We start from the raw sequence: 21,106 nt of genomic DNA on the forward strand, positions 1-21,106 counted from the left end.
TATTTATCTGCACAGTCGCAGCTACGTCTTTAATAAAAAATATGATATACATTTTTTTATCTGATGGTACTGATTTTAGTTTTCGCATAATCGTTTGAGTCCTGCCGAAGATAATGTGATCTCGTCCATTCACAACTGAAATTCACCTTCATTTTGTACTGAATTATATGCCTGTCCTGCGTATTCGCCGGTATACTTGTCTGATGGAATTTCTTGTAAATTAATGAATGTAATTTATGGTGGCAACAAGAAGACACCAGAAAAATGGTATTACCAGGGGCTGATGAACGCGTGGTTATTATTGAGATGCGATCTGAGTCATTGGTATAAAGGGCTAGAAGTTATCACCATTTAGCATTATTACCGAACCACTTCGAATTCCTCAGTAAATATCTCTGATAATTATATCAGAATAACATCATCAGAATGCGTTTTTGATTAATATTTTTGGGTTTGTTTTCCGATAAGCTAAAGAGCTTGGACATTTGCTATAAACAAAACTGCCATTTGTTGTCACACTGTGGTGACAACCAAGAATTATAGGCTCAAAAAGCTAAATACACACCATGGCCATGCATGGTATTTCATCGTCTTTTCGAATGGAACTGTTTTGTTTATAATGGGGGTGGCTAAACACCTCAACGCTCACAATTCGATGTGTTGACATCACTCCAGTGTTACGTCCAGACTTAAGTGTGATTACAATAGCATCAGTAATTTTTGCTAACTGGCACAAACCTTAGCTAGGTTCCCACAGGCCCTTTCTATTACCTTTTTTCTTTTTCATTTTTCTTCGCATCCAAGTTCCCACTGGAAATTGAATTGCAATTTACTTCACCTATAGGGCCTTCGTCTTGCTGTAAGCCATTCTGACTTAAAGCAATCAAGTCCAAACTAAACTGGTTACCCATTTCCAGCTAGAATCCATGTCAATTATTGGCCTGGGGATGTTTAGAACTCTACACTTGTCCAGTCATAGGGGGAAACAAGCTAAAATCGATAAAATTTCATCGACGCGGAGGGGGCTTCTTGTATTCCTGGTAAAACTGATCCCGTGCGGAGTAAAAATAGACGCACCGCACTTTTTGACAGCGTTATGGTGTTGTCATTTCTCTTCTAAATATCAAGACAATACCTCACAAAAGGCTCCATTTGTATTATACAATTTGTAGAACATCTTTAATATCGTGTAATGTTAATTGTTTTCAAATAAAAACGGAAAATGGAAAACGTTACTACAAAGGTCATTTTTGGAACTTTGGGCGCCGTTCCAGCTAGCGGAGCCTTCCAATTATTCGGTTTTGCTGGAATAAAGCCCGGTTCATACTCGGCGCGAAAGCGAAAGCGAACGCGAATTTGTGACGACATGGCAACTCGGACGAATTTCGCAGCGAATGTTTCATGACGTCAACTTCGCTTCGCTTTCGCATGAAGTATGAACCGGGCTTAAGACGTTGATTGCGTTTGTACATAAATGCAATCGTGCTTGAGGCTCCACTTTTCGAGCGTTTACGCTGTTTTTAGCTGTTATGGCATTGAAAGTGCGAATGTTCAAAGCTATGCATTATGCAAAGATACAGTTTTTTTCCTATTTCTGTTTAATGTATGCTATACAAGGAAACACAACCGAAGAAAATTAGATGTTGACTAGCTGCTGTATACTGCCCAAGAAATGCCGAGGGGAAAGACAGGAAACGTATCCAAATTTTGTAAGGAAAGAGTGACTTTTACTCCCGAGGCAACAGGTTATCGGTAATGGCTCAGCTAGACCGAAGCACCGCGCGGCGCGGCTGCCCTGCGCGGGCGCGCGCGCCACATTTAACCCCCCTGGCGTAGCTGCCGCGTCCACGGTAATCAAGCCTCGCTTTATTGATGGCGGTCATCATTTAGCCACCAGACCAAAGTAAAAGGAAACATGCAACCACCTGCAAAGGTGGTCCGAAGGGGGACGGGGAACGCCGTGCGACATGCCCCCGTCTCGCAGCACCAACGCGGTTTAAGTTATTGACATTGCGTTGGCTCATAGCTTGAGGGGGTCGAGCCTATAAAACCGTCATCTACTCCTCAATCGCGTGAGTTTATATAGCTTGAAATGTGTTCCGTGTCAATTTTTGTGCCTTTTTACTCCGAAGTTTATTTATAATGATTTTTGGAGCCTTTTAAAGAAAAAAATCAGGAACATCAGAACGTCGACTCACTCGGGAAAAGTAGTTTTGTAAATCATTAAGTGTTAAAAGTGCTATTTTAAAGTAGAACTTACTTTTTTTTTTTAAAGCAACAGGTTGTATTTTTTGCCAACTTTGAGGGGCCCAAGCTTCATCCAGTAACAACCAAGTTGATCTAGTTGATCTGTTTTTACCAAACATCCACGAAGCATCATTCATTAAACATATTTTGTATGATATACCGACGTTTCCTAAGTAGAATCACTTATGAAGAATGATTTTTTTTTTACCGCTTTTTTGAAACGATTGTCGCTTACTCTTTAAAAAAAAAAAAACCACGGCAATTCAAAAGGTCGCGACAAAAGCTGCGTGAATTCTCAAGCTATTCCAGTTTATTTGGTTTGTGCAGGGCAATTGTAATTAAGGGTAATTCGATTGAAGGTGAATCGTTTAATTTTGATCTTTGTTGTTTCTCAGTTCTAGTTTGTTAGATCTAGGCTTTGATTAATATTGCAAAGCTGCCGCTGTACTGGAAAATGTTTATTTAATTGTGCCAGGAAAACATATCTCAGTCATTTGTGACTATTTAACATATTAACTATCGGTTTACGATGATGAGCATTTCTGACGATTATCGAATTCTAAATAATCGATATTGCTGTTGCCACTGTTGTCGTCATTGCCGTTGATGACGTAAATTGTTTTCCAAGGTTGTTCTCGGTGGTTGTTGTTGTTGTTGTTGTCGTCGTTGCTGCCGTTGCTGTCGTTGCTGTCGTGCTGCTGCTGCTGCTGTTGTTGATGCTGTTGTTGTTGTTGTTGTTGTTGTTGTTGTTGCTGTTGTTGCTGTTGTTGTTGTTGTTGCTGCTGCTGCTGCTGCTGCTGCTGCTGCTGCTGTTGTTGTTGTTGTTGTTGTTGTTGTTGTTGTTGTTGTTGTTGTTGTTGTTGCTGTTGTTGCTGTTGTTGTTGTTGATGATGATGATGTTGTTGTTGTTGTTGTTGTTGTTGTTGTTGTTGTTGTTGTTGTTTGTTGATGATGATGATGTTGTTGTTGTTGCTGTTGTTTTGTTAACTTTGTTTCGTTGTTTTTACTTTTTTGATGCATTCTTGTGGGTGTTTTTAATACATGTAGTTCCAATTTGCCAGTCTCCCTACTCACTGGAAATTGCTTTCAATGAAACAAATGGGTCATGAATGATTGATTCATCTTGTTCAGCCCCACCTTAACTTATAACAAAGACTAATAGCAAGCGCAGGCCTACAAACTGACGTAAATTGTGAGGAAAGATATAAAACGGCAGATGTTTTTCATTTCCTTGAAGGAGCAAAATAATAATCAGTCAAAAAAATAACTCGTCACCTCCTAAGTTGCAATAAAAATGTCAAGAAAACTAAACAGACGGGGAACAATTCGACCAATTAGATTGGCGGATTGAGACGCAGCGTCGCGCGCGTTATATCCTACGAGGCGAGCTGTTTTTAGACTCGCAGGCCAAAGTCGTGGAAACTGAGTCATGTGCTGGTAAGAAAAGCATATATAGACCGCCAGCCAGTCACCGGTGCTGTCATAAAGACGTGCGAGCCTGAAGAGGACGCTTATAAGTGGCCGGCAAGAACTGCTCTTCAGAAAGTCGAGGTTTTACTTGGTTTGTTCAGTCAGCAGTGTGTTTCGTTTTTTTGGCGGAGTCGGCATGGAACGGACAGGTAATGTGGACTCGGTGCTTGAGAACATGAAACAAAAATAACATCTCCCATCGGGAGTGGTCTATAGGTTCTTCATCACTTAGGGTTTATTTGTTAAGGAGCGTCGTGGCAACTTACCACGCATCGGTTAAGTATTGCCAATCACTGGACAGCGGTGTAACAACATTTACATTTCTTCGCTGTATATAAATGTCGGAAGTGCCAACTGTAGTATCTGTTGAATTGTAGGTGCAGTTTATTTTACACTTTCCAAATTTATTTTCGAAATGTTAAGGAAGTGCTTATTCTAAATTGACCAAACCGTTAACAAATTTATTTTGTAGTCAAAATGCATTTTTGGTTTAAGATAAATGCGTTCTTATAATGAAACATATATAGGGATTTGATGTTAATGCTATATAACTCTTTCCTTGTTGGTCATGACGCAAAGATGTTCTTTTTTCACCGACGAAATCGTTTATACTTGATCATATCGATATTGTTTTGTTTTTTTTGCAAATATGAAATTTGTTTGTGTTGTACAATTAATGTATCACCGCACATCAACCAACCAACCCACTGGACATTGGGTGGTCAATTTATCGAGTTGATCAATGCACTAAAACACAATTGTAGTAATTTTCAGGTGCATAAAATTATCATTTGTAACACTTTCCGTTGGCTGATTTTCAAAACCTTTATTTTGTCTTCACTGCAGTTCTTACATCCGATGGGTCTATAATTAAGGCACAACACTATCCGTACTTAATGTGTACCTTTGTAAATAAACCTTTGATTATCGAGACCTGTTTTAATATACCTCATAAGTAGTGAGAGTACCAAATATTTTGTGGGACGCCGCAAGGGTAAATATAGAACAGGTCTGTCAAGATCACTTCGTGACTTCTGACTTTACAAAGCTCTCCAAGGAATGGTAAATTGATGTCAGTAAGGATCATGGTTGTTTGCAACATGGCGTGCCACAGCCATAGAACATAAATGATGATGTTAGTGTCTCAAGCAGCATGCTTTATTCAATGTGTGCCTCTCATCTATAAGAGAAGCCGTAGCTGTCAAAACAATGACTCGATTTTTAATTTTCTCGTTATTGATTTTTTTCGGGGGTTCCCAACGCAGGAATTTATTGCGTTCTTCTAGCGCTACTGGTACTGGTGGCAGTGCACACGTGTTACGGGCAGAAGCCAGATCTGATCATACGCTACGGCAAGTCCTACCCAGCCCGGCCGCGGGCCTTACCCAAGCCATCCTTCTACGCTAAAAGGAACCAAGTACTCCTGCAGGACAGTAATGGCATCTCGCCCGAGTACCCTGGGGAAGAGGAGACGGGCGCCGCCAAACCTGTTATTGATGGTAAGTATTGTTGCTATTTTTTGTATACCTGTATAAAGTGGACGTGACATCTTACATAGTTGACCTTATTTGTTTGTCTGAACAAAAAAAAAGGTTTAAAGTCGGACTCGAACCTGCAAACTCCAGGATACCACACTGGCGGTCTACCAAATGAGCTATGACTATAATGTCGCATATCTCTTGACTTAATGACTTTCACAATGGGTATATGACCTAATGAAAATTAAGTCAGATATCATTGGAACGAACAGAAAACTTTGGTTGGAGTCGAACCCTTGACCTCCAGAATGTCACACTGGTACTCTATTACCTGCCACTTGACTTCGTAACTTTCACAGTGCAAACTAACCAAACAGTGATTCGAATCAATAATTAGGGGGAACATGGAAAAGTGACTTAACTAAGGATAGGAATTTACAACCTCTGAAACACCACACTGTTGGTTTACCAAAATAATCTATTCATCCTTAATGCATTGATCTCCACCAGTCTGCCAGTGTTTGACACCGAGGGAGGCTCTTGAATTGGTTTTTCTTTTGATGTTTTAAAATTGTTATCAGTGGCTAAGAACAACTGTCTCCACCCTTCCTCCCCCCCCCCCATCTCATGAGCCTCTTCACTCACAAGATCCGAATGCCAAAAGTTGTCTCTATATATCTCCCAGACATTTTAGGTGTCCCCTCTCTGTTTTTGTATATAGAAAGAACTGTATTTAACAATAAGACCTTCATTGCAAGCACCCTTCTTTTTTTGGTAATCAAAAGTTATTATTTATCGCGTCTTGAAACTGTAATTTCATTGGTCTAGAACGTCCACGTGTCCAGTCCAGTCTATAAAAAATAACTGTTTACTTCATATACACTGCGTTGCAGTATTAATATATGCAACGCAGTGTATATTAGTACAATGTATATGCACTGCTATGCGCGCGGCCCTCGGGTGTTAAAATGTCATATCCCACATCACAACAGTCAGCATTTATCAAAAAATCAACATTTTTGATAAATATGGAATTGGCAGGTGTAAATTCTGAACCTGTGATCTCTATAGCAATATTCCGGTTGTATACCGATTGAGTTATACACCCCTCGTGGTGGTGGTGGTCTCCTAAATCTGCCACTCTGCTCCTGGTGCGCTATACAGTCATAAACTATAAACATACACATGTCATGTAGGGAGTGAGTCATGCTCGAAGTCACTTGACAACGTCACGCCGATACACTTAAGTTCAAAGAGTAGCATCCATTTTGAAATGTTTTGGTTAATTAACCTGTATCTTCCCCTGATAAATGCATTTCTTTCTGATGCTTTTTCTGTAATATTCAACCATGGACATGGTGGCAATCTAGTCAAAAGTTCAAGACGCACATGAGTCAAATAAGCATATTTCGTATTTGTCCAACTCTGTGTATGGTGCCATGAAATTTAGGATTGATAGTGCAACTGATAGCTCTACTGTGTGTAATTATGTCTACTGCGAAAGGAGAGAATTTCGAGAAAGTAATGTTGCAAAGATTGACATGAAAAGTTAAAACGTGAACATCACTCACACAACAGATTTTGCCATGCACAAAACCTACCATACGTGTAGCAATGATGCGAACCATCTCCATGCATTTCATTATTATTTACCATAGCATGTTTCGTGCATCGCAGTAATAGATATAATATTTAGATAAGTACAATGAAATTACATGAGGATGTATCAATAGAAAGCGAATTAAAGCCATTAATTTCTCTCATGCCTGGGACGGCTTCTTTGAATTTCCCTTTTCAGCATTTCTTGATTGTATTCCATGTGCCGTCGCTCTCCACAATAAACGTCGTTTCTATAGCAAATATCCCAAAACGGAGACAATAGAGATGACGTAGGCTCCCTAATTAATTGAAATCTCTCGGGAACTCAAACCACGTCATATGGACATCGAAATGACAGATGTTCGTATAGCTCCCTGTTAACAATATAATAACCATACGCGTGGAAGAAACCTACGGAAGCAGTTTTATCCTTAATAGCAAAAACAAAACCCGGCATTTCTATGGACATTACCAACTGGGTCCCATAAAGCAGAGATGACGTTTTTCTGACCTATAAAAGTGAAGCGTGTCTCAAGTTAAGTACATCGACGTTCTCATCCATAACTTAAATATGACAGTGGTGGCGCGGAAAGACACGAATTAATTGCCAAACTAAAGTAGAATTTTTGATGATTGTGGCGCTGCAGAGTCGAAAACAATTTAAAAAAAAATTAAATCAGACATTAAAGGAAAGTAAAAATACGCAGGTATTAGAAGCATTATAAAGCGAATGTAAACAAAACATCAGATTTGTTTAAAATTATATACACATACATCCTCAGAAATGCAATGAAAATTCCACATTTAAGATATAGAGAAAATTATGTAGCCTCTACATTTCAGATGATTTAACAGGGGACACAGGGGAGGCATTTTTAAGGAGCCACGAGTATGTCAGCAAAACCCGTGAGACGAAAAACACATTTTGGTTCGATGATTTAATGTCCTGAAGCTCACTGAACAACCAACATCAAAACGACGGTTGCTCTTGTTCCCCTTTTCTTCGTTGTAATTGCCCATACACGGGCTATTGATTGGTTATTTTAACACTTGCGTGTTAACAACGATCCCGCCGCCAGATTTAACCGTTATAGAAACGTCATTACACAAATGGCCAATCCTCGTCACATTTGGTCCATCCCTGTGGATATTTTCTCGAGTTGGAATCATGTTTCGTTTCTTCGACCACTTACCTTCAATGGTAATGAACGCCCGCAGCTGCTTCTCCAAGCACGGTACCGTTATAGACGCGATTCCCAGGTTTTTTTCTCCCGAACCCACTCGAGTGAACAATCATGTTAGCTAAGAATAACAGTCAAAAGTATCCATAATTCAACTGGGTCCTCGAAATTAAATTCCGATGAGTGCCATAGCGAGAACATTGGCACGCATGCAAGCCAAAGCATGTAATTTATATAGGAACTGTGAATAAAACTGGACGGGCTGAGCTTAGAGTCGTCTGTGTGGGAAAAAACTCATAGAGCAAACGAAGATTGTGGAAGTAAAAAATATGTACATATAAAGTGGACACATTCCTAGGATAATACTCTTGGTGCTATCGTAGCTTTATATCTTTTTAATTAATTCATATAATTGTTTCTTCTCATTAAAACAATCATTGCATCATTGCTCTGTAAGAAAACATTGCGACGACTGCCTGCACTTTATTAGTCTGAGTATCACATACATTCACTTGTGTAGAGCCACACAACGAACGTCTGATATATCCCAGCATGCAAAATCTATGAGACCACGCGTGCAGCCAATCAGATTTGACTTCAGAACTGTGACGTCATTTCTATCAGAAATGTGGACTAAGCTATTGATTGGTCAATTTGGCTGCCATGTTTTTTTTTGTAATACAACATCGGGTTACGGAAGACCCAACGGACTTTATTAACGAGTCGGCCATATTAAATTGAAAGCGAAGTAAACTCTTCATGTTTGGAACTTGGAGTACAAAAAGCTATGAAATAAAAGTTCATTACAAATTAATACTAGTCTGCTCTGATGAATCGTTTAAAATTTGCAATTAAACATACCCCAATGTTTTAAGCCATCACATTAAAAAAAAATGAAAGTGAGGCTTGGCACGCATTATGATCATAAAATACATGTAGTCTGGCACGACAGATGCACTCAATCTCAGCAGTTTACAATTTATATGTTAGATTCTGGGCACCCGACCAAAAATGACCTCCTCATGAATAAGGTATATAGAAGGCGCCCGCTGATTGGTCAGAATCATCTTGTTTTGCATAATTAATTTCCGAGTCTGCGCGACTATCATAGACGCTCGTGTGTAAGCGGATATTCAATAGAATAGCACTTTATTTGAATGACACGCATGAACATTAAAATGTTGTGTCAAATCAAATTAATGCATACCCGAATACAGGACTTTGCATGCTAGCAGCCGACGAAATAATCGATTGTTCACTTACGGGAAGTGATATCCTGTAAGTTTATTATTGAATTGTACGCTGATTATGAAACCCTGGGGTGATAAAATATAAATTAGATAAGGGCACTGCAGACATGTGCCTATGTTGCAACATCTTGTGTAATGCGTGTGCATGGACATTCCCCCTGAGGCCGATAAGATGCATGTACAGACACATTCATTTAAGTTAAAAAAAAAAATTAAAATTGTATTAAATATAATATTTAAACAAACTGTGTTTTGTGGTGTAATATAATGGTGACTTTTAGCTTTTGAAAGTTTAAGGTATCTGAAATCACACCAATCGCATTTTGTACAATGGCCGCTTTTACTCGAAAATTCTTTATTAGTGACGGATCTGGGGGTAGGAAGTCTAAGCTTACCCCCCCCCCCCCTCTTTTGGGCCAAAAGAAAAAAGAAGAAGAAAAAGGAACATCATGTAGAAAAATGTAGCAATGCCTGCTACCTCCCCCAGGCATAGCTGGATCCGCCCCTGTTTAAAGACGCTCACTTAAATTACAAATAAAATCGTTAAAAAAAACCCCAAATGCTTCACTGAAGATGGCAGTACATTTTTATATGAAATAATGCTTAGAATAATGAACATTTGAATAACACTTGATTTGCAATGGCCGTTTGATAGTTGATTCCAGTCCTGTGGTTACAGCTTCCTGTCCGAGAACATGTGAACTTCAAGTTTGAACGCTAATTGGAGAGTTAACCATCATACAAGCCATTAGCCCGTAATTCATCACTTGGACACTAGGACAGCTGCAATTGGCGCCAAATAATGCAACCTAGTTCCCGCCATTTGGCCACAATGACCAGTCGCACGAATTAGTACTGGAATTGCCCCTTCTTCGCCCTTTCACCACTGTTATTATAATTTATGCGCCTGCGGAAGTCGGTAGTCCGTGCCTTGTTTGGGCACTCGTCCACCTAATCAATAATTATCCACACACACAAAAATCAGCTCTGTTACCTCGACGATTGCGTTGTTCTCATATCATTACAGCCAGTAATTAATGTTGCCAGCAGTCAAACTGACATATCTCCTGTTGAAACGAGCTTGAACCTCTTTAAAAAAAAAAGCATCATGCTAGCTAGTTTAATAAATGATCTTACTTCAAAAATTGTAAGTAGAGCAATCAAGTAAAATAAAATATTTTTAAATCAAACGTTCACTTTCAAAATGGTCTCCCCTGCGAACCACTTGTGAAAGCGACATAAAGCACCAACGTTGGACATGACAAGAAGCATCAAGCACTGTGCCTCCGTTATGCCTCACTATTTGGCACATCTTGCGAAAAAAAATTACCTCGTTTGTTTTAAATGACAGGGAAACCAATAGTATTGGCCCTTTACACAACTAGTGTGAAAAAAGGAGCAAGCTTTGGTTGGATTCTGAATTAAAAGCTTTGCAACCATCTTCTTCTTGTAAAGTGCAGACCTCATGTTATGCATGAGGATAAATCGCACTACCTACATAGTTACAACGTGAAAGAGACTTTGTTTTGCAAGTGCGATTCAATACAGTGATACATCATGCAACGAGTGAATTACAATGCGCCCTTCAGCTTAGGAATTGCAATTGGAAAGAGACTACCAACAACGTAATTCCCATTACGTAGGGAATTACTTCACTCTCTCAAATTCCCTAGACGGACTGTTCATCGCCAGTTTTTCTCGAATCTGAAATCTGTTTCAGCCTTCCAAATAATTATGCTAAATCCTTCCAGTCTTCCCAAAAGAGCCTATATTAAGAGAAAAGGAATTGAGCGCGGACGTGGCATTGATGAAAGAATTACCAACGAGTTGTTCTGTAAACAGAGAAACCCATTACCAGCTGTGTGCTTAATCCTCATTCCGGAGTATGCCGAGGTTTCTACCTCTTCTCCGTTCATCAAAGGGGTACATCTTATTTCCGAATCAATAGATATTGATACTACAAAACGAGGTTTAAAGGGCAATTCTTTTGTGTAAGGTTGTGACGCAACTTCAAGATTGCATTTTAATCCATTATTTTAATGAACCTGTGTCGAGACAATGGCGATTTGTTTATGTCATGTTATTCCCCCCAAAAAGACAAATCCTTACTAAACGCTGTTCTACAAAATGAGGTTTAATGGACAATTATTTTGTGTAAGGTTATGATGCCACTTCAAAATTGCATTTTAATCCATTATTTTAATGAATTTTTGTGGAGACAATGGCAATTTGTTTATGTCAACTTGTTAATCCAAAAAAGAGGAATCCTTAGTAAATATGTCATTCTTAACGGAGTTGAAAAGAATGTTGCCTTTAAAGTGTCCATGAAGTGAATTTTTCTTAAGAACACATTTTGTGCAACTTGTCCACGCCTTTCCGGACAACTGAGGGTGCTGTTGCTGTGATGTCATTTCAGGAAGACACTGTTCAGTTTAGGGGTTTTTTGCTCATAGATGAATCCAAATCTGCTCATTGAAAACATTTTGTGAGAAAAGTTTGCTCATTGGCTTACTGCCATGTACTGACACAACAACGAATCACCAAAGAAATTTACAACAGCAAAATATCCAAAATTCTGGTAACTTTTTGTGCTGAAATAGCTTTAACACGGAGGTTTCTACCTAAAATGACATCACCCTTTTACTCATGAATATGAAAATTCGGAAAACATACCAACCAAAAAGGCGCCAAAATACCCTTGGAAATGGCAAAATAAAAATTGAAACTTTTCAGGTTGAATACATGTATGGGACACAAAGGTGCATTGTGAATTACATTGCATGGGCCTTTGGAGGTTTTCATTCAAATACGTTTTTAAAAACACCATTTGTCAAATGGGTTGGTATTTTGCCCAATTTTACCCAATAAAACAACTCCCTACACTATGGGGCAAATTTGTACCCAAATTTGATAATTTTTACCCGACTAAGCAACGATTAAAGTAATTTCAGACTACTGTTAGGTATATCACTTTGCCCAGCAGTAATTACCCAACTCTGTTTATACACAGGGGCGGGTATAGGTATTTTCGCGGGGGTGGGGGGGGGGGGGGGGGTGGGGAGTTTTCATCAGCAAACAAATTTGAAATGTAGACAGGTTTTTTTCTCCAGACACTTGGCCTCCGACAAATAATAGGGGGGTGGGTGAGGGGGCTCGTACCGTACTTTCAATTGGGCGCTGTTCAAATCCGACGATTTTTAACATTACACTGAATAGTGTAAAAAATACCCCCTAACCAAGCTGGCTCTGTCCGTATTTTGTGAACAATCGGACATTATTACCAGTATAATATGTTGGGGGTGTCACAGTAGGGGAGGTGGAGTATTTTAAAGATATTTCTTTGACATTTTTTTTTGACAGAGCTGGGTATTTTTTTAACCCCCCCCCCGGATCCGCCCCTGATAAACCGTGTATACTTCTTGTGTCGTTTATCAAATGGATTTGAAATTGATAGAGCCTTCTTGAGCCATGCTCAAATCCTGCTGTTTCCTCAGATCCAGCCCAAGCCACAAGAATCCCGAGGCTTAAGAAAAGCGCAAGTGTATCGAAAAGACACCTGAGTGCTTACACCAATGTTAGTGAACGCACCTCCGTCAACAGTGGTGTCATAGGTGTCAAAACAGACTAGACTTACAGTATAAAAAGGACAAGACTTCGCTACGGATAAAACTGAAAGGCGGGATAACACAAAAACCAATTAGCCTACATTAAAGGGCCTTGAATTCGCTCGTGAATGATGGCATTATTATGCTTTTTCGTTTGCATATAACAAGCTGATGAATGCACTAAATTGACTAATTTTGTTTGACTTAAGGCCCAATGTAAACTCCCCAGCATCAGCAGATGATGCAAATGAATGTAAATAGACCTCAAGAACATCACTGATAACAAAAAGAAGAAAAATTCTAGGAAGAGTATAATTTAAATAATTTAATTGTAAAAGGAAAGAAATCAATGTGTTTCGAGGGACAATGTAATTAACTTGTTTCAACAGTGTCCAGTGCCACATTTGGCCGTATCTGGTCTGACAAACTCTAAGGTATGACGCCACTATGCAAGAACAAGTGCCACATTGAAATTTCTATATATATGGTCCATAAATAGAAAAGCAGGCACCGATCAGAGCTCATAATTGAACTTCATCTCAGGACGGTTGAAAAAAAGTGCAACCACCGCAGTGTTTTGAAATGGTCCACTCGAGCTCAAAGTGCGTGTCGATTCAGCCTGAGCCGAAGGAATAACACTCAGAACATGTACTGGTAAGGCGTGAGCAGGGTCATTCTGGCGTGAACGAAAGCATTCAGGCAAGCAACACAATTCCCAAAGGGTGTACCAAAAGAAGGCACGATTCCCTCAAAAAAAGTCACGAATTAGACCTTCTTTACGGGCTGGGCGGCGGGAAATCTGGACCAATTGCGGCAGCATTTAAAAAGACGTTGAGAGTAGAAATTGGCTTAATTTTGCGGCATCTTTCCAGCCGGATTTTTAGAGTCTGTTTAGACTCCACTCAAGCGGTTGATCCGGTCACCTGCCTGGACACGACACGCATCCTAAACAACACACTCACTTCCGTCCAGTGCTATTTGCCAAAAGATGTGCGTTATAACTTTTATCATGCTGAGAGTGTTTGGTTATTGAAGAAAATATTTTTAAAACGTCTTAATCAAAACATTCTTTCCATCATATTCCATTAAATTGCATACGATGAACTTTCGTTTCTGAACCAAGTTTGTAAGAGTATTGTAGTCTCCAGAACATCACTAAAGTCTGCAAAATAATGCTCAGCTAAAAAAGTTTCTATAAAAAATACTACTTTGTACCTTTTCACCACTATTATACACCTTGAGTGTGAGTTTTAAGGGATTTTTTTGGGGGAGGGGGGATGATGATTAGGTTAAAAAAATCAACTTCGGTCTTCCCAAACGTACATCCGACAAAAACGTCCTTCAGAAAAAAAATGTTGAAAGTAAGTTATTGTGATTTACAATCATGTACGTCCTTGGGAGCGATTGAAAAATTCAAACCACAAATTTGCCCATTTAAACCACAATAATCAACCTTAAAAATCCAAAATATTCGACAAATTCAGTCAATCTCATGCAGTGTTATTGTTTTTACATAGCATTTTCGGATATGTAAATACTATTATTAAGCCGAAAATGTACGGTCAAAATGATGTATAGATAATTGTGATATGATATGATTAGTTTAGGGTGAGCATCTTGACCCCCGTTGAGGTGGCATCGAGGTGAGGTGTGAGATGGGATGGTGAGGTTGAGGTGAGGTGGAGGTGAGGTGGAGGTGAGGTGGAGGTGAGGTGGAGGTGAGGACATCCCACCTCACCACCTCGCCATCCAACCTCACGCCTCCTCAACGGGGGTCAAGATGCTCACTCTTAACGTCATGAGGTGCGTCATAGTTGCAACCAAGTCAATCGCAAGTCAGTTACTATGAGTCAACTACTATACATGTAGAGTCAATCTCTAGTCAGCAAGTCTCAAGTAAACTGACAAGCTGTATAGTCAAACTTATGATCTGAAACGAAGGCATTCCTCTGTATTTTTCCTCAGTGTAAATCCTTCACTGCTTCTGACCTGACTTGCGATTGAAGTATGATTCAATCGATAACAATTATTGAGTGCCAATGTGATCGAATTAGTCGTTGTCTGACTGTCTGCCACCAAGAATAGTTAGGGAAAATAACAAGAAACGCCTTCGCCTCGAATTCTGGCCGCAGTACGTGCTTGTTGTGCAAGTGAAGTATGCTATTTAACTCATTTTCTGAAAAAGTAATTACCAAGGTTTTAACAAGGATCGAATGACTATAATTTCTGATTTCCCCAAACTTAATTACATCCAATTATCTCCACACGCTTAGCTCGATCGTGTCAAATTTTTTATTTACATATACAATAATTTCAATACCCTCTCCGCGGACCTCATTTATTGAAATTACCCATTTATACTTCGACCCGGTTTGTAAGCCCCAATGAGGGTCAATGCGAAATAGTCACACTCGGAGCACAAAGCAGATTGTACCATCAATCATCCTCCCCGGACGTAAAATCGTTAATTTGAGGTGATTTGATGCGTAAGCAAGTATCTTCAGGTTGACGTTATAGTGCAGTGTTCTTGATTATTGAAGTAGTTATTGTGCCCCCTCCCCCAAAAAGGCTTTTCAAATGATCTTGCGCTGTACTCTTGTATTTAAACCAATCGTTTCAGTAAGTTTATCTCACCTGTTTCATTTCTCTTTTGCAGACGAAGGATTTTTTGAGACGCCTTTTGATTTCGACCCGTTTTCCCTCTGGAGGTCGCAGAGGCAACGAATGACAAGACCAAAGTTTCCCCGGAACTGATGATGAGATTTGAGTTTCCCCCCGAAAACATAGAATGGAAAAGGTATAGATTTAAGTTTAAAACGAGTCCACTGCTCTAAATTTTTTTGCAGACAACATGATGTTTTCAGTCTGTTGCTCATACCAAATGAGATTCGAGGAAAATGATATGCCACAAGTACGAACATGTTTTCTTTAAGTTTATATTTGCAAACGACAAAAATTCGTTTTACACTCTGTGTAACTTTAAAGGTGCGCCATTTTTTTTTTTTTATTTTTTTTTTTTAACGACTGAATCCCTCTCTTTCTTGTCGAGTTGATGTACTGGGGAAAAAAAGAGCAATGATATCATATTAATCTAAATTGTCACGGTACCTTAACAGAAAACTGATTTTGAATTAATTAAATAGCTTTCTTATAACCAAACAAATCACACACTCCTTGGGTAATGTCATTTTGTCCAAATTTAAATATCAGAGAATTTTTGGCTGTTTTGTGTTTATTTTGATCTAAAATCTTAAGATTCAGTCATATTAAAGCGCCACAAACGCACAATCTGCCAAAAGACGCTTAAAAACAATTAATATCTGTGTATCTTTTTACAATTCAGTAGTTTGGATATACGAATGAATTTGACCTTGTCGCAAGGAAAACAGCTCAAAAGTATGTAAAAATAACTTGTTTTATTGTGATATTATGTGTCATACCGTCTTCTCGACGGAAGGTAAACAAAATGTTAAATTTAAGTAGAGAGGTGTTTTTTTCAATTTCGTGCGTAATGATGTAAATTACTAGATACCTTTTTTTCTGATGATTTGTTTACACAATCAAGTAATTATTTGGTGAATTTATTTCTTGTGGGGACCTCTTTTGTACCTTCTACTTAACTTTAACTCATTCTCTTGATACCAACAATTGTCACAAAGGTCGTTTTATCACTTAAGCTGTTCAACTTGGACTAGGCTTCTCTGTTTTCAGTTGTATAAAGAGACTAACATGTACCACATAGATTTAGCTTGGTTCTCTGTCAGTTTACATACTTGTCCATACACAGTTCTTTAGAAGACTTAAAATGTGATGATTTTTTTTAAAATAATTTCTTTGAAACGCGTACTTTTGCGCCTTTGCTGTATAGTGTCTTTTGCATGCATAATCAAGGAATAAGTAAACGTAAGCCAAAACCAACCCCAGCCCCCTACGCACCTTCACGCTTCATTCTGAAAAGTGGATGACAATGTTGGACATAATATCTGAGTATTTTGATCAGTGCATCAAAGGGAAGAGAAACTTACTCAGTGTAACCTCTAATCTAGGACGGCTACAACCACATTGAATAGATGGATTGATGTGGGGGGGGGGGGAATGGCAATGGTTGACCAGCCTAACAGGAATAAATTATTACTCGCGTGCGGCTATATGGACTCGGTAACCTTGTTAGTCCACGGAAGGGCAAACTTCGGGACGTGTAAATGTACCCTCTATATTCATTGCTGGGAGGCCCTGAACGTCGAGCACTTCCTCTAGCTAACACTGACCGGTGAACTGCCGCTGATGCAGTCACACAAAGTAAGAGTGAAATATTGAACGGCCATCCGCGATATCCACTTCAAATCGAAACGTGCGTGTATAACTCAAAGGGGCTGGAAATCTTGCCAACAGTGCAAACTTTGCAAAAACGGAATGAGAGTATCTAAAGTTGAAAACCACTCTCTAGGGGTGTTCTGCGATAAAAAAAAAAGAAGACACATTTTCATTTGCATGTTTCCCCTCCCCCGCCTACCCAAAAAAAAGTTTTCATGAATGCCGCAACCACACTGCTAATCCTTATCGCAAATATGATTGATGAAGTTACCCGAAAAGACAATATGCCAATCAGATGTCGAGTAATGCTACACTCGACGAAAATAAGCAAGATGAAGATCCCAGATTGACGAAATTAACCCAATATTTTACACACGATTGATATTGATGGTCGAAATGTCATTGATCAATAACTCAATAAATTGCAAATTGCTCTAGATTGATAGCGAACCCCTCATCTTTCCTCCGTTGTTTAAAAGCTGAACTATATCGAAGATGTGACATTTTGTTTATATTGCAGTCAGGTGACGCCGACTTCCGACCTAAACAAACAACGATGGTACGCTGTACCATTATTGATATACCGTGAAGCCTCAGCGGTTAACTTGACGTTAATATACCCTACCAAAATAAATAGACGCGATGTTAAAATTAACTCGTTAGGTTCACTATTGAACCATTGTACATATAAGCTCCAATATAGAAATTTCATGGTGTTTCATTAAAAACAAAGCAAAAGAAACTTGCGTCAGCATGCATTGAGGTATACGTTCGTATTTAAATGGAAATATCTACGAGAGTGCCAGTTTTCCATAATGTATGCCCCTGCTGATGTTTGGCATTGCCAAAGGGTAAAGAAAATGCACAATTTAAATTCATTTCGTACTGCGAGACATCTCTCTTTCACCCATGGTGAGAAAGCTTACTGGGCGACTGGCCTCTTGGGAAAAAAAATTGAAAAGAATGTTGAAGATTTACATTTACACGAAAATGACAACATTGCATAGTGTGGCAATAGTGCTTGTAAATGGCACAGGGCAAACAGTCACTATCACAGGAAACAGTGAACCCAAATCCAATGCATCTGAGGTGCTTAAGGGACAAACCTTCTTTTGGATATTACAATTTTGTTTGAAAATTCATGAGCAATTCCTGTCGACAGTTAACGATAATTATAGCATAGTCCAGATACAAACAAGTAAAGACAGCAACAGGTGCTAACAGAAATTACTTGATTGCCTGTAGCTCTGGTGAAATAATCTAATGCGATGGATGACAGGGTTTGTTATGCGTGCAAGAATAATTGTGTAAATTATACTAAGATTTTAGAGTAGCATTGTGAACTAGGTTAAATATAACAGTTACATCATGTCCCTTTTAAACTAATCAAACTTTGTTACCAGTTACTTGAATTGGATGCTTACAATTTAGCAACGAAGACAAAAAAGTGCAAAATTAATGTTAATTGTAAATTATTACAAACTTTCCTTTACGCCATTCCTTGCTTCAGTGCTAACAAATATTCTCAAGAGAAAACCCGATGTTTTTAGCTCGAGTAATAAATCAATTCTGTTTTAACAAATATACGTCTTCATTGCCCACGTGTAACTGTCTTATTTGTCGATGTTCCCATTGGAGAGAAGAGGCATCAGTTTTAAATAACTTATCATTCATCCCGATCACTTGCAGTGCCATTGTAAATCGCGAATGGCATTGACAAGCTAATCATTTTGTACAGCCCGTGGTTTTTTGGGGGGGGATGAGGAGAATCGCAGGACTTGGGTGATAAATTTTCCACCCTGAATGTCTAACAGCTTCGGTATGACGAAATCGAATCACCGAATCTATCACTTCGCATCTCCTAACCAAAATGATGCAAATGACGCCACCAAATCAATTTCCTAACGCCTTGGGCGTACTAGTCGCATCGACCAGCCTGTCATGAGATTTTCGTCAGTGGCATTGGTCTCGTTCCTGACCTTCAATTTGTGCCGTTCGCGCGGCGGAAACGGCTGATTTGACGTCCAGTATCCGAACTTACCCGTTCAGTATTATGGTGGAAATTCCTGTGCGTATTCAATGTAGTTGTTTCATTAAAAGCTGAATGTTTTCTGGTCTAGAATTACTCGCTGTGGATTTTCTTTCAGGTATTTTGCATCCGGTTCTTCAATCGCTATCATGCCCTCAGGCATTTCCGTAATTGGAAAATGCAACCATGCACTTTGGCCATTTTTGTAAACAACTATTTGCAATCCAAATAAGTTTATTATTCAGTATTACCACCAGTCACGTTCTTAGCTCGTCTTAAGATGTTGATACTGTTGCGTGTTGGTACAAACGCGCATAAGAAATATGCAAATGAACGTAAGCAAACAAGCAGTAACTGCCATCCTGCAGTCTGTCGTTTAAACACAGGTATACCTGTGGTAGACCATTGGGTGGCTGTTAAAGTTATTCAACCACTGAGATTTACATATCAATGGGCTATAAAACGTTTGGAGACAATATCGCAAACGAGCCTTGTTCAACTTGCATTAGCAGATTTATTGAAATATTTTTGACGTAAAGATTCTCCACCTTTTCATGAAACTTTAAAGAAAATTGCAGCAATTTCTTTAGTGTAAGACTGATAGTGATGTACTGAAATATAACTATAAAAACTGAAAACATTGTCAAAAACGTATCTGAAGAGCAAAGACAGAAATACAAAGCCCCTTCGCAAATCGGGTAGTCAACTATGGTGGCAGATCATCTTATTTCCTATTCTTGCAGCGGATGTAGTTCACATGCAAAAAAAGGTGATCCCTTCGGACCCTTCCATGTTCCTGCACTATACGTTAAACCTTCAGCAAAAAAATGGCACACAGGCTTAGACTTGGAAGCAAAGAAAGCCCACCGATTACAAACAAAATTGGATTGGATGAAGGAGACATCAAAATGTAGCCCCGTTACGAAAAACATTGTGTCAACAGTTGGTCTAAACTGTGATCAGTCAGATCATACCAAGCAACACACATACGCCCAGCAGAAAGACGAGTCGTGTTACACGTCGCCTGGTGGGATTAAGAGCAATCAATGCCGAGATTAGGGGAGGACGGTGAAGGGGAGGGAAATAAGAAAACACGCTCCTTGTTCTGTTCATGCCGTGAACCATTGCAATAACATCAGCTGCTAGGGACGTCATCACATCCGAACCGCAACCAGGGCTGGGGCGTCTGTTTTTTAGTCCGGGAAGAGTGTGGAAAGCGTCAAAACATCAGCAAGAGCACGTCTGGGGGCTCGATTACGAGATGGCGGGAAACACGCCGATTGGGACGCGGAAAGTCAATACCATCTACCAATCAATCAAGGACACTATAACGGAGTAAATGAAATAAGTTTAGCTGTTTCAAGCCACGCTTTTCCCTCCCCCTGAAATGTATTCTCTGATTGCTGGAATCCTCGCGGTCACTGTAGATGTTTTCAACGTGATCACATCCTTCAGAAAATGTATTTCGTTTTACGACTGTGGTTTCTGATACAACAAACGCAAGAAAAGCGCCAGGAAAACAATATATTCCCTGATTCAGACTAATGTCCGATGTAGGCGCATCTCAAAATACCCGCAACATTTTTCGCGAGGCTCTAGCGTCGCTGCGGAAACACGTACCGCCAATATATTTATATCAATTTAAAGCTTGACATCTTAACTTTATCGCTGCTAAGTATTGTTTGATTTTCAAAAGGGTTTGGAAACAATTCGTGTTCAAAAAAGGCATGTCAAAAACAAACTCAACCGATTTCAAGGAAAATCAATCTTGCGTATTTTTTCTAATGTGGAAATGGTTCATCATGTTCATGATGTGACGATCTCGTTGCTTTTTGCTCTCTGTGTTTTCTATTCTTTTCGATCCATGTAGAATACACCTGAAATGAATTCACAATATTGTTCTTTGTTTCAAGTTCAATTTTGAAATTCACGT

General features: G+C 39.2%; 1 protein-coding gene across 1 annotated transcript; it reads left to right on the forward strand.

Moving 5' to 3' along the window:
- The first annotated feature begins 3,740 nt into the window (after nt 1–3,740).
- LOC119729472 lies at nt 3,741–18,703 on the forward strand. The gene is made up of 3 exons (XM_038202038.1): nt 3,741–3,866; nt 4,983–5,216; nt 15,487–18,703. The coding sequence occupies exons 1-3, from the start codon at nt 3,854–3,856 to the stop codon at nt 15,582–15,584; spliced, it is 345 nt and encodes a 114-aa protein (XP_038057966.1). The 5' UTR covers nt 3,741–3,853; the 3' UTR covers nt 15,585–18,703.
- Nucleotides 18,704–21,106: the final 2,403 nt, after the last annotated feature.

The sequence above is a fragment of the Patiria miniata genome, unplaced genomic scaffold, assembly GCF_015706575.1.
Source record: "Patiria miniata isolate m_02_andy unplaced genomic scaffold, ASM1570657v1 HiC_scaffold_21, whole genome shotgun sequence".
In the NCBI taxonomy this organism is placed as follows: Eukaryota; Metazoa; Echinodermata; class Asteroidea; order Valvatida; family Asterinidae; genus Patiria; species Patiria miniata.

What these genes read in the sequence shown, in the direction of transcription:
- LOC119729472 (XM_038202038.1), top strand. An exon ending in CGCCAAACCTGTTATTGATG is followed by an intron (nt 5,217 to 15,486) that starts GTAAGTATTGTT and finishes TCTCTTTTGCAG; the next exon opens with ACGAAGGATTTTTTGAGACG.